At 41.1% G+C, this 14,524-nt stretch overlaps 1 protein-coding gene across 1 annotated transcript in view; it reads right to left on the bottom strand.

The window, feature by feature from the left end:
* ANK2 (ankyrin 2) overlaps positions 1-14,524 on the bottom strand; it is a 395,088-nt gene that overhangs the window by 87,014 nt on the left and 293,550 nt on the right. The window contains exons 19-22 of the mRNA XM_054989621.1: positions 12,156-12,254; positions 11,965-12,063; positions 11,306-11,404; positions 6,295-6,393 (exon numbers count right to left, since the gene is read on the bottom strand). Coding sequence (XP_054845596.1) covers positions 6,295-6,393; positions 11,306-11,404; positions 11,965-12,063; positions 12,156-12,254 — 396 coding nt within the window. The remainder of the gene's footprint in view (positions 1-6,294; positions 6,394-11,305; positions 11,405-11,964; positions 12,064-12,155; positions 12,255-14,524) is intronic.

Genomic DNA, 14,524 nt, shown 5'->3' with positions numbered 1-14,524 from the left:
TATCAACATTCTCAACACTGCCAAACGTTTGAATCATGTCAGCTTCCAGTCAAAAAGAAGAATAGTTCTAGCTTGGGAAATTAGTTCGCTGTGTATAGCAGGCTTCAGTGTGCTCTCTTTTAAAACAGCCATGTGGGAGGAAAGCACAAATTGATTATTTAATTTTAATTGTATTATAAAATATTAAATCTCAATTACAATCAATGGGACTTTTAACATTGATTCTTATGCTTCCCAGTTATAGGGATTATATGCGCTTAACATTTGCACAGCTTTTCTTTGTATCACCAGAGAGTTTTTCTTCATCGTAAAGGTCAGACAGCAGCAGGGAATGAAGCCCATGGAGACAAATTAAATGCACACTGTTGGACATATGTTTCCAACCTCTTTCTTTTCAGTGACAAAGGAATGAGTTAAAAACTACATTCAAACCATGAGAAACAGAGATACTGCATGAGCATAGAAAGAAGCTAAAGCAGTTTCTCCCCAAATGTGAGCACAGGAGAGGAGAAACACTATGTCGTATAACAAATAGAGCTATACTGTCTTTGAATTTCCATCAACCTCAACATTCACCTGATGACCTCAAATGACAGCCTACCTCATGAGGCTGTTGTGAGGACAGAAGCCAACCCTAGCTATATTCTTGGCCCTGCCCTCTGAGAGGAGGAAGAACAAGGAATCTGGGGGGAAGAGTAACAAAAACACTGCCTTGTTCACTCGCCAGGTTGAGAGGCAGGGGAATATATTTATTTAAATACATCTCACATTGCCTTTCTATGAGGATCCAAGGTGATTTACTCAATATCACCAGGTTTCAAAAAGAAACTGTACAACTACAAAATTCTAGCAGTCAGTATCATCCACCATCCCCTAAAACCTCTGCCAACACCTTTAAAATAGCTCTGAACTCAGCCCAGAAGCAAGCATGTAACCAATGCAGACATCAGAGCACGAATATTATATGTTCCCAGGAGATAACAGTAGACACCAACCTGGCTGCAGCATTTTGTACCATCTGGAGCTGTATAAGGCTGCTATAAACTGCTGTATGCAGGCATTCCAACTGCAAAAACAGAGGGACGTGCAGAATGCACGGGGCCTTTGAAGGCAGCAATCTCTAGCACGGGTGGTGTCAGCAGTCAAAGTTGTCATAATCAGTGGTGGAGCTGTCAAGAAGCATTGCTGGTGCATGGGATATACATGAAATATCCAGCTTCTGTAGTAACTTAACGCATCTTATCCCATTTGAGTTTTCCTTCCCGAGGCTGCAGCAGGAAGCAGTTGTCTCAACTTAAGTGCCCTCCCCCTGCTTAATGGTAGCATAGTTGGGTGGCATTACTGGGTGCCATCAGGCCTAGCATGAGACGTTCAGGTGCAAGCTTAACTCCAGCCATACAGAGAAAGTGTGAATGGGGTTGGCAAGGAGTATCATTGGGGCTTTCTGGGGTGGGATGATTTCCCGGTAACTGATAAAGCCGCCTGAGGGTTTTATTCCTCCTGCTGGAGTTTGAGAGGGAAATTTGCAGACACACTAAGGGAGATAAAGCATAAAAAGAAAAGTATGATAGCAAGTGACTCAGAGACAGAAAGAGCAACAGGGACAGAAATGGTGAGGGAGACACAAGCACAGTAAGGAGAGAGAGAAATGGAGCAAAGACGTGTGACAGAGACCATCTCACTTTAATAATGGCACCCATAACACTAAAGAGAAGAGAGAGAATAGGATAAGCATGTCTTGGTCCGGATTTCTTCATCCTTAGATAAGGGCTGAGCATCTGAGATAGGATGGCCAGAATGGAAACCATGGAAAAGGCAAGAGGCTAGAAAAGAGAGGCTGTTTCTCCGAAGTCTGCAAACGTGTGTTTCTCTGTCAAGTCACTAGGGGCAGTCCCAAAGCCTAAAATATATGGAATTTATCTGATAAGTTGACTAATTTGGAGCAAGAGCTCAAGGAAGAACAACCAAGTCCAGGGACGCCTCAGACCAAGGCACATGAGCAATTGGTCAGGAAAGTAGCAGTCTGGACACAGCGCCAGGTGAGATAGGAGGCTCCAAAACCTCTACTGACCAAAGAGTCTAATAGACTGCATGGGGTTTGGTTTTCCAAGTCCAGACAGCAGGGAAGGATAGGGTCAGTGTGGCCTAGGAGCAATTCTTACTCAGGTGCAGCCCCTGGCCAATGGTCTAGTGAGTAAGTACGATGTGAACAGTGAGGAGTTGAAGTGCAAGGTCAGTGGCAGCAAGGGGAAGGTGGGATTTTCTCCTCTCCCCTGCCTCTCTGATGCAGCACTACTGTTATGCTGAGTTACCTCTCCCCTTGAGCAATTCTCTTTTGCCAGCTATCAAAGATGTGAAGAGGAGAATATTCTGAAATTTTCTCACTTCCGTTTATGGAGTCAGAGGAGAAAGCACCAAAAGAACAGAAGTATGTAGACTGGACTGGAATTGGACCAGCAATCTTTCCATATGAACGTAGTGATGCAGCAGCAGTTGGATCAAGACCTTGGTAAATTATCAAGATACTGTATAGTAAGTGTGTACAAGGCTGGTGAAGCTGAGGTACTGTCACAGTCTTTAAGGTTGCTTAAAATGTTTAGAATCTGTTTTAGTGTCTGCCTCCGATTCTCAGGCTTACTGATGTTAAAACATTATAAGCAAAGTTTCCTATTAACCTTATAGTTTATGACAGTACAAGAAAATGTTTAGAAGAATGCCCTTGGATTATGCAGTGCTATGGAACAAGGAGAGTTACCACATACGGATACAGTGTATGGACCTGCAAGATCCATGTCTCGTGGGAATTCTGATAACAGCACTTCATGGTGCTATACCCAATGGGTTTAGACCCATCTCATCTACTGGAATTTTAATGGGGTGGGGGACAGTGCTCTCATAGTATGATTGCTTTCTTTGCTGTGCCTCTTATTCAGGTTTCATCTGCAACAGATTTAGAAGTGGATAGCTGAAGGGAGAAGGCAAAAGGAAGGAGGGGGTGGGGTGGGCCTAGGAAAGGCTCACTGTCCAATATGACTTGAGCAATTGTTGGATCTGTTGAGGATTTATCCCAGGTGGAGAATGTGGACTACCTTGGCCAAGAATTTCAAAGAAAGTTTTTGTAGCCCTTTTGGGGGTCCTGTAGGCACTGTACCATGAATAATTTTAAGTCTGTAAAGTGGTTAAAAAATTAGATTTGCTAAAAGACCTGAGGGACAATTCTGAGCAGAATTATATCAATGGACATAAAATGGCATGACTATGCTTAGGATTTGCCCTGTTATTTCTATTTCCCCAAAGGTGAGCCAGTTAATTATGGTACCCCATCAATGCACTGCAAGCTGTATATATCTTTTGTTAGTATACTGGTGACAGTGAGTTGTTGATGGCGGGGAGTGCCCTTAGGTAAATACACTGTTTTTTCTATGGGCATGAGGATATCCTCCTGCAGAGTATGACTCTGTTGCTTTCCCCCTCCTGTGACAGACTGAAACCCTATTCCTGGGGTGGGGGGGAGGCAATCCGCTAGTAACAGCATTTCAAGCAGTCACAGGAGGAGGGAGGTGACAAAGTCACACTCCACACATGGAAATACTTGTGCTCGTGGAAAAACTCAAGTGGATCAAAGCTAATGAAAAAAAACCCCACCATTTAGGCATCTGGCAGATTCTAATCTAATGGTTGAAGGAGTGTATTATATAGACAAGGCGAACAGTGCATACTATTTGGATGATTTCAAGTGTTCCAGGAAAGCAGGAACTAACAATTGGCGGGAGCTGATGGGTTTCATGTGTTGGCTACTGGCTTGGGTGTTCCAGTAGTTAATGAAAAAAATGAAGAGTCAGTATCATTTTAGGCATTGGGATTGATGCCAGACAAGAGCTTTGCTGATTGCTAGCTATCGAGCTACATATCTAGAAGAAACTGGTTAGCAGAAAGTGCAGAGGCACTTAATTGTAGATGCTAACAGGACATGTGAAGTTTGCTTGTAGAGCCTGGCAAGTCCTTTTTGCATCACCTTTGTGCTCCCCATCATCACATTGTGCCTTCTGGGTCTGCAAAGCAGACTTGCACACCTGGCTGGACTTTGTTGCTCAATACAGCACACCCTCTTTATACAGGTAGGAGCAGTTAATGGAAGCAGAATTCTAAGTGCAATCAGATGCTGCAGGTGCTTCTGGTCTTTCTACAAGGCAGATGGTATGACGGTCATAGCTAAAGGAATAGTGAGGAATGGATCTCAGGTGAACTTCCTCAGCTTTCATTTTAGTATAACTAACAAGAATTATAACGTAGTTTCAAGGTGGGCAGCGTGTTGGTCTGCAGTAGAAGAGCAAGATCTGAAGAATTATAAGGGAAGAGCTCTTTTATGGCGGCCTGCGTTTACCATATTTCAGTGTCATTGTTTATATGCATCATGCTTCATGAAGAGGGTGGCCCATGCATTTACAGAACCATACTCTTCTGATACTCCCACTGCTTACTTCTTGGATCACCCTGCATTAACCTCCACTGGAGACTGTTCCACTGCTTGCAACACTGGGTTGTTGTAGAACGACATTCCACAAAAAAAATTTCATGGGGTTCCAGAACAGTAATTTGCAATACTACTACTTGCTATTATATTAGTATGCAGTGTACGGAATATTTTTTTGCGAGTAAGAAGTGATTTCATTGCTTATATGTATTGTTCTGGAGTTACTTTGTCTAACAAAAATTGATCTATTTCCTGCAGCTCATTAATAAAGCATAGCTCACTCTATAACTTCATAACAAGACATTTTGGGTTCTATCTTTCTCAGCACATTCCATCTCAGACTCACTATCATCACGGGATGTGAAAGCAAAATCAATCTGTGCTTGATTCTGTCCCTTAAGACTAGTGGTCCCTTATGAGAAGCCCAATGCACACTTGTGGTAGGGAAGGTTATAGCCCAATCTTGTTAGATCTTGGAAGCTAAGCAGAGTCAGTACTTGGATGGGAGACCACCAAGGAAGACTCTGCAGAGGAAGGAAATGTCAAACCACTCTGCTTCTCACATGTCTTGAAATCCCCTTGCTGGGGGTCACCATAGGTCAGTTGTGACTTGATGGCACTTCATACACACACACATAATGCATACTTGTAATCACAATATGACATATGTAAGTCTACAAACCAAAACATCATGAATTTATGCAAAAAGTGCACAATTCTGTGAGCATATTCTGATAATACCTTGGTTAAAACAAGTAAACATTGTGAAAATAGAATAAAGATCTGGACATATGTGTTGTGTTGGAAAGTGAAAAAGAAATTGTGAATATCTGTCATTGCCGTGAAACTACAAACTGCATGTCACTTATATCGTCTAAGGAGACAGTCAATATTAATAGTATGGTCTTCTAAGGACCAGTGTGTCTTCTTACAAGAAAAGAGGAAACCAGATTGCATTCATACATGCCTTTGTTTTAATATAATCTCATTTTGAACCTGTGTTCATACTAACTTTCATACTTGAGTTATTTCCACCCTAGAGTTCCTCACAATGTGATCATTTTTGGTCTTCATTGATTCTTTCTTAATCTATCCTGTGCATTGAGAAAATATTTATTGCCCTATTAGAAAAGCAAAGGAATGCAGAAAAATAATTTAAGATACCTTTGGCATTCAGTTAGAGGAACAGGCATATATGAGCTCTCCAGAACTACAGCTTCTCAGTTTAAAAAGGTTACAAGCAGAAGTGCCTTGCAAACATTACCAGACTATGAAATCAACTAATTTGCTTTGCAACTAAAACTGCCCAGTCCCTGCTACAAGCAACACACACAAGCCTGTTGTGAGTTTTCCAGTTCTTATTAGAAAAGAACTGAAATGTTTTACATCAAGTCCCATGAAGCCCAATTCAGAAACCATTTATGCCCAAATTTAATTTATTAACAGAACAACAGCATTAGTGTTATTTTAAGCCTTACAGTATACCAAAGACCACAACATAAGAAAGGATAGAAAATAAGAAGGGGGATAATGGAACAAAAAATGAAGAACTGGTATGAACTCTCACTGGAAATGGCAGTGTTGTATCTGTGGCATGGAATAGTTACACTCCATACCTGAACATGTTTTATTGTAAGTTTGAACTAAGATATTTATACAACTGGTTGGTCACGGATATTTTCAAGAAAAACATTTACATTTGATGCTATTAAAGAAATCATTCAAAAATTATATCAAAAAAGATAAACAGGATCTAATGTACCTCAGAACAGAAACACCCTTTTGAGTAAGGAGTGAAAGAGAAGGTTGCTGGCACTCACCGTTGTGGTGGTAATCACTTCCTCAGTTACAACCTTTAGTGTATCGACCACTGAGATGTATCCCAGACGCCTAGCAATCGCTAAGGCAGTGTTGCCATTCTGAAAGAAGAAAAGATGGAGAGAAAAGAGAATGAGAGGGAGGATTGTGATATGAACCAATGAGATCACAACCAGCACTGAATGAGCCAACATTTCCATCCAAAATAAGGCACTCGCTTAGGGGGGGAAAATCAGTGTTTTTTTTTTTTTAACCGTTAAAATCTGACTGTCTTTACAACTTGCTCGAATTATAGACCCAATTGCCATGGTAACAATTCACACAAAACATCTGCCTGCTACACTTAATAAAACTCCACCACAGGTTTAACCCTCAAGTTTCCATAATGCACTATACAAAAATATGGCATTGCTGTAGGTGTTCCAGGCTAACTTGGTAAGTGAGCTTTTAATTGGGAGAAACTTCAATAATTATTAAAGAGATCCCATTTACACCTGGTAAAAGCCCCATTTTAAAAACAAAGATTATTTTTAGATGATTCATGCACATGGAGCGACAGGCATGAAACTCAGCCAAAATAAAACGTGTGACAGAAGTGGTTCTTTATATTTGCTTAACCACATTGGCTTGAATCCCAGGAAACTGTGAACAGAAGGGAGTTCGTGGAAGAGATCTTTGCCACCTCCTAATTTTGCAATGACTGCTGCCTCCTCTGTCCCACAAAAAAGCCACTTCAGAAGGTTGGGAGTGAGGGGGACCATTAGAAATAGCTTGAGATGTAGAGTAGGAATGTGCAAATGGAAGAGAGAACTGGCAGAAATCCCTTCCAGTTCTGCGACAGCTGCCACTCATAGCTTAGGATCCCAAACGTAGACAGCACTGTCAGCCCAAGGTAGGACTATTAAATGCATCTTCTTACAAGTAGCAGAAATGTTAAAAGTGCTAACTTTGATTCTCTTTTCCACATATGATAATTCGGTTTATCTAAAAGCAGCCTTGTTGATATTATCTAGGTTTAGGATTGTGCAGAATTTTTTTTTTGGCCTGAGTTTCTTGATTACTAGAAATTTTTTTGGCAAAAAGCAAATTCTAGTTAAGTTACGAAGTCAAGTCACCCACCTCAGTTAATTAACAGACCAATTTCCATATTATTATATGTGGCTGATATGGTCATTTTCTCTTTCTCTGAAGTAAGGCTCAGAAGAGCCTCAGGTGCTTACTGCAAAGAGGAGCAGTTAACAATAAATTTCCAAAAGACCAAATTTCTTGTCTTCACCAAACATCTTATCAAGCTCAGATGGCAGACCAACAGTCATGGGATTGAATATGTTACTGTGTTTAACTCTCTAGAGATAGTTTTTCAATCATCTGGCACATGGAAAGCTCAGCTTTCCCATGTTGTTGAGAATGTCCAAAGAGCAGTCTCAGCAACGTTAACATTATTCCTCTCGAAAGGGGGCTTACACATATACTATACAACCAAAGTTTTTCATGGTAGGGTGTTATTCCAACTTATGTACAATTCACAGTTATGCATATATAAAAATTATCTCAAATTAGAAGCAATCCAATCCAAAATCCTTAGATCAATATTAGGGTTCCATGCTGTGTGCCTAACACCCTTCTCAGAGTAGAGTCAGGGTTGGATCCACTTGAAGCACACAGCTGGTTTCAAGCAATATATTTTTCTGGCTTGTTTAACATTTTCTGGCTTGTTTAACATTCACCCCCCCCCCTGGATTAATGCAATTGATTCTCCTAGATAATTATTGCTCAGAGTGAGTGACAGCTGTTTTACCCTCTCAGCATTACAGCATCTTGGATGCTAAAGGAATAATTAAACAACAAATATGAGACATAGGCCTTCAAGCTGACAGAGCATGGGCCCAAACTGCTCCAGTGGCCAGGAACTGTGGCCAAAAAAAAATTGCCCCAGCAAACTACCTCTACACATTAGAATTCCTTAAATATAATTGAACTTTTACCCTGGTCCGCTTCAATGTGCTACAATCAGCCCTCCTTGAAAGAAGATACTTTTGTTTTCCATACTCCCAGCATATCTGCTCCTGTCGATTGGGCATGGTTGAAACAGTTGAATAAGTCCTTTTGCACTGCTCATTTTATAAGGACATTCAGAAAATATATATATTGCCTCAATCTTGTCAAAGTATCTGGGTAGATTTCATCATTCTTATACTTTTCTTCTGTTTGTTGATTGTTTTGATGAAACCACTCTTAAAGGTGGCAAAATCTTGTGCCTTGACATGCTCAACAAGGAAGCAGGTGGATTTGGATTTTAACAATTTCTCCATTTAACAGTAACCCGAAACTCTTATAGAATGTATTATTCTTCTATGTATTACTTTTTATGTACTACTGACTTTTTTGTAGCATATGGCTGATTGAGGATTGCAACAAATAAAACTGAACTGGTTACATATACAGAAATCAGATCCATTCAATGCAAATACACACACACTTGATCTTAGCCAAAAGGCTGAGAAGCGAATGCAAATAATTAGATATATAAAGTAATTATAAAGTAATTATAATTATAAAATATAAAGTAAAGTATATAAAGTAATTTATCTTCTTCACTTCCATCTGAGAATACTGTAACAATGTTTGCCTGAGCCAGCTAGGCATCCTAAAAGAACTTCAAGAAACAAATGTAAGAATGACTGGGTTTGCCACATATCTGTTTCATGTGATGTGCTTGCAATGGTCTGGCAGCTGGAGAGGCTCTGTGATCGCTCCTCTATTCACTATAGAAAGTTGTGATGACACACAGGCACAGTGAACTGACGCTCCTGTAAATGCTTATGAATGGCTTATCAACTGGAAGTGGTTCCTGACACCATTTAAAATAGCTGCCCAAAGCCAGAAGACGTTCTTACTCAGTGAGTATGCTCGACCTTTTATCTGTAAGCCACAACAACTGAATTTTAGAACCTTTCATTCAGGCCTCATTCAATCATTTAGGTGAATAAGGTGGTAAAGAGATAACACAATATGCAGCATCATTTCAGACAGTACATGGTGCACTGTTGGCTCCTTCATTCTAAGTTCCTATGCAAACAGAAAGCTACTGCAGCAGAGGAAACTGTTCCACCCTGCTCCTTGCTAGCTATTTTAGTTTTCTACTTGCTGGGAGTTTCTAACATCATTTTGGATAATTCCAAAATGTAATCCTCCACTGGCTATTGGAAATGGTGCAGTGCATTCCATTCTACTAGCTAACAGCTACCTGATTGCCCTGCAAGTATTAACCAATCTTCAAGGACTGCCAACAAGTTACTCTAGTTGATTGGGATGTAGACTGAAGAGCAAGCTAGACAAAATGGCATTCCTGAGTTTGCCTCAACGATGTGCCACCATTTTGTAGAGTGAGTTCCCTTTAAGCAGCACTCTGGAGGTCCACTTCTGGTCATGGGGGAAAGCAGAGCTCCTCCTCCTCCCATGCTGCAGTGGTCCTAACCAGAAATGTGCCCGAGGCTCTGTTAAAAAGAGTTCCATGGTGAAAACTCACACAGCAAACTGGTAGTGCATCCCTGGGGATGCTGCCTTGTTTAGTTTAGTGCTAAGATATAATTGTGAAGACCATTCATTAGTTAACTAGAGCAGAGAAAGTGGCATTAAGTATTCATAGCATGTTGTCTACTTGACAAGGTTCCAAAGGACCAGGAAACTAGTTTCATAAATCAAAATGGGTTTCATACTGGATTTTCCTGAAACAGCAAAACCCCCAAGTTGCATGGCGCTGATTTTAAAAATTCATGGAGTGCTCTTGCATGAAACTATATAGCTCTTTGGAGCTTGGACTGTTTATATTAATCGGAAATTTGAGAGCTAACAGGAATGATGTCAGAGTTTAAATATCTATAATACAATGTGAAACTTGGGCAGGGGGTAATCATGGAGTTTGACAGAAGAAGTGCTATAGGAATGTGGCAGTGACCATCAATTGGCCAGCATATTCTATGTTACAAGTATCAGTACTTGCCCAGCCTGTTCTAATAGTTTATGGGTAGGAGAACGATTTCTTCGGGAACCCATAAAGCTGCCTTGCAAACATAGGTTTGAATAGTAAACCATAGTTTGCAGTGTCCTCGTGCGTTGTGTAGGCAGTCACCTGCTGTGTTACACATTCTTCCAGCATTAGGCACTTCCACTCACCCAAGTCTAATGTCTTTCAGTGAGCCAAAAAGCACCTAGTGCCAAACAGTCCACCGTGGAGGACCACTTGTGCAACAGATGAAGAAGGGTTCAAATGGAAAGGAGTCTATCCAAGCAATTATGCTAGGCTGGAATTTAGACCCCAAAATGCTACTCCATCAACGCTCCTCTGAAGCACTCTGAGAGAAACTGACAGGTTTCAACCATCAAGTGACCAGCAAAAATTAGCATCCTTTTTTTAAAGATCATCTTCTCTTAAAGTCTTTATACAGCCCTATTGGGCCAGAGTCATCTCCTGCCATGTCCCACTTACTGTTTATCACCTCATCTTGTATCTGGTCTGCATCTTCTATTTTCCTTCTATTCGCTTCTATTGTGGGTTCTGTGGGCTTAGCAATGGGTATCGTAAAGTGTGTTTTCACTGGATAGTTTTTGATTCCATCCCAAGAAGTCTTCACAGATTTTTCTTCTTGCTAGATCTTGGTTGGAATTCAGATTCCATCTTCTTAGTTTCTTCTCTCCCAGATATCTCACGTTCTATGCTCCTCTCATCTTGAACGTCTCACTTTTTAATTAATTATAGAATGCTCTAAGAAAGAATTCCTCTTCCATTATTTTGGTCACATATTGTGAAAATGACACAGTTTCACCTAAATTCTTGGCGGGGAGCATTGGAAGAACACTGTCACCAATGCAATCCATACCCTAAACTTTAAGAAACTTGGACAGAAAAGCCATTACTATGATACAGCCAATCAGCAATACCACAGAAAAAGCGGGATATATATTTTTAAAACAAACAAACCAATCATAACACAACATGACTTCCAGACTTACTGCAGTGATGGCATTTGGTTTGGCCCCATGTTGGAGGAGAACGTTGATGATGTGAGTATGACCTTGTTGAGCGGCTTGATGCAGAGGAGTATATCCATTCTGTAAGAAGTGGAAATTGCCACATTTGGGAAAGGGGAGGGGAGAAAGATTAGGATACAACTCTCCAACACAACGTGGTATTAGTATGTTTGCAAAGCAGTAAAAAAAAGGGAATGATGAGCACACACTGCCAGGATGTCTCCTGTCAAGCTCTGCAACACCTCTGTGTATACTGTGTATTGCTTGCACTTTGCAAGGCCTGTTTGATTCTGTGTGATTCTGATGTAAGAAGCTGTTCGTTGCCTGGAATGCTGTTATCTCTTTCTCAGTTTGCAGTTCCTCTTTCACCTAGGAAGGCCTCATGGCCTTGAAGTTTCTCACACATCCTCTCTGCTGGGTTCTGCTGTTCATCTGTTAAAATTAGCTAACTGTTCTCTGAAAGGGCTGGGCTTAGAATCCTATATACCGTTATGTGCTTGTAGAGAAAGTCCATTCCTGCCAAGGAATGTAATCGTGTATGAACTAGTAGCTTATCACTAAAATGCTTTAACTCATGCAGTTCCTCGACTCATGCAGTGAAGTCTTTGAGAGTTGCTTGGCAGAACTTTGCACACACTGACCTTTGTCTTAGCATTGACATTAGCTCCCTGCTTCAGGAGAAAGTTCACCATCTTGATGTTCCCATAATGAGAAGCTACAATCAGTGGAGTATAACCTAGCTACAAAAAAGAAGAAAAAGAAACACAAGTACATAAGAAACATAAGACATTGGTTAGGAAATTTCTTTAATCTGTTTAGCGGTGTGATTTACCTTAGTCTGAGCATCTTTGTTTCCTCCATGCTTGATCAGCATATCTGCTACATTCACTTTATCTTCTTGAGCTGCCAAATGTAAAGATGTAAGTCCGCTCTGCAAATTAAATATAAAGAGCCTTTCAGTATGTTATATATGAAAGCCATTCCACAGAATTTGCATGAGCCAAAGCTCCTTACCAAAAGCAGCCCAGCATAAGCTACAAATAATAATACTTAGTATGTATACAATGCTTAAAGTGTTCCACAACAGACCTGTAAATTAGATCAGCGTTATTATCCCTGTATTGTTGATGGACAGGAGGAAAGAATAATACCATGACTAAGCCCACCAAGTAAATTTGAACTAGGAATTTCTTTGCTCATGTTCACTTAACCATTACGCTACACCACCATCTAACAGACTATTGCTTATTATTATAGTCCAGTCCCATAATTATGGCCAATTGGTGTGTATCTGTGTCTTCTCAACTGAGTGATGTTGGTTGAAAGGCCTCCTAATCTATGTCAGTATTTGAGTCTTTGAGCAATAATGAACACAATAAGGTACCGTTGCTGTGAACAGAATGACAGACTATCTGACTATGCCTCCAGATTGCAAAGCCTGTTGATCAGCATTACCACACTCTTGTCTGGATTTAATTTCGGCCATTTCATCTGTACCCAAACATGGCCACACATAGAAAGAGTGCCCAATCTGCAGACACTCTATAAAATGAAAAAGAGTAATATGGATGGACATCATTAGGGCACTGGTAGCTCTGGGCCCTATTTCCAGTGGCTTCATACACAAATTTAACTGAGGAGGGGGGATATAGAATCATAGGGTTGGAAGGGACCTCCAAGGTCATCTAGTCAAGCACACACACAGTGACCCCTGCTCCATGCCCAGAAGATGGCAAAACACCATCAGGATCCCTAGCTGAGAAAAAACATCTTGGGATGATGATGAGCAACTGTCTGTCACCCTTGAACCTCAATGACAAGAATGAGTGGAATGTTCAATCCATGAAAACCCAATGAGTCTCAGAATCATGTTATCAAAACCTTATTTCAACAGTAACTGCATTTTCTCCTTCTATGTAGTTTGGGACAACATATACAGCCTTAGCATCATAACCAAAACCAAAGTCAAAATGGGCAGAAAATTTAGAAACTTGATGTTATCCACAAGGGCTTTACATATTTACCTGCTTTGCTTCCCTATATTTAATATATCTTATTATGGTTTCTTAATTGTTTGTTAAGGAGCCCCATGGTGCAGAGTGGTAAGCTGCAGTACTGCAGTCCAAGCTCTGCTCACGACTAGGGGTGTGCAAGGTCTGCCTGTTTCGTTAAACCTGATTCGGTTTTAACTGAATCAGGAAACCGTTTTGGTATTCAGGGAATACCAAAACAGCAAGCCAATTCGGTATTCGTGTTTTGGCTTGATTCGGCCATTGTTTTCAATGAGAAAACCTTCTCCAGGCTTTCTGGGAGTCTGGGGGGGCTATTTTCTGTCCAAATCACACCAAACTTGGTGGAGACCTTCTCCTAACTCTCCTCTAACTACCCCCCAAGTTTCAGAAAGATTGGACTTTGGGGGGGCCAAGTTATGCCCCCGCAAATAAGTCACCCCCATCCTCCTACACTCTCCATGGTTCTCTATGGGGAAAAACAAGTCATCTTTCTAGGTGGCTGGGGTGGCATTTTGCAAGCAAAATGCAACCAACTTTCAGGGGACTTGCTCCCACCTGTCCTCCCACCCTCCACCAAGTTTCAGGCAGATTCCACTTTGGGGGGCCATTTTACGGCCTCCCAAAGACGGTGCCCCTATCCACCTCCACTCCACTATTCCCTATGGGGGAAATAAGAGAGGCTTGTCTGGCTAGAAGTTTGGGGGCATTTTGCATGCAAAATGCCACCCCAAGCCACCTAGAAAGATGACTTGTTTTTCCCCATAGAGAACCATGGAGAGTGTAGGAGGATGGGGCACCTTATTTGGGGGGGCATAACTTGGCCCCCCAAAGTCCAATCTTTCTGAAACTTGGGGGGTAGTTAGAGGAGAGTTAGGAGAAGGTCTCCACCAAGTTTGGTGAGATTTGGACAGAAAATGCCCCCCCCCAAACTCCCGGAAAGCCGGGAGAAGGTTTTCTCATTGAAAACAATGGCCGAATCGTTTCGGCAATCTCTGTTTCAGTATTACCGAAATTTTTCAGTATTCAGAAAAAGTTTTTGTAATACTGGAAAAAACCAAAACGGCCCTGATTCAGTATTTTTAACCTAATCAGAATACTGAATTGCACACCCCTACTCATGACCTGAGTTCGATCCTGGTGGAAGCCGAGTTTAAGTAGCCGGTTCAAGGTTGACTCAGCCTTCCATCCT

This window comes from Eublepharis macularius, chromosome 10, assembly GCF_028583425.1.
Source record: "Eublepharis macularius isolate TG4126 chromosome 10, MPM_Emac_v1.0, whole genome shotgun sequence".
NCBI classification, from domain to species: domain Eukaryota; kingdom Metazoa; phylum Chordata; class Lepidosauria; order Squamata; family Eublepharidae; genus Eublepharis; species Eublepharis macularius.
Note: the sequence above shows the minus strand (reverse complement) of the source record. Positions and strands in the feature narration are given on the sequence as shown.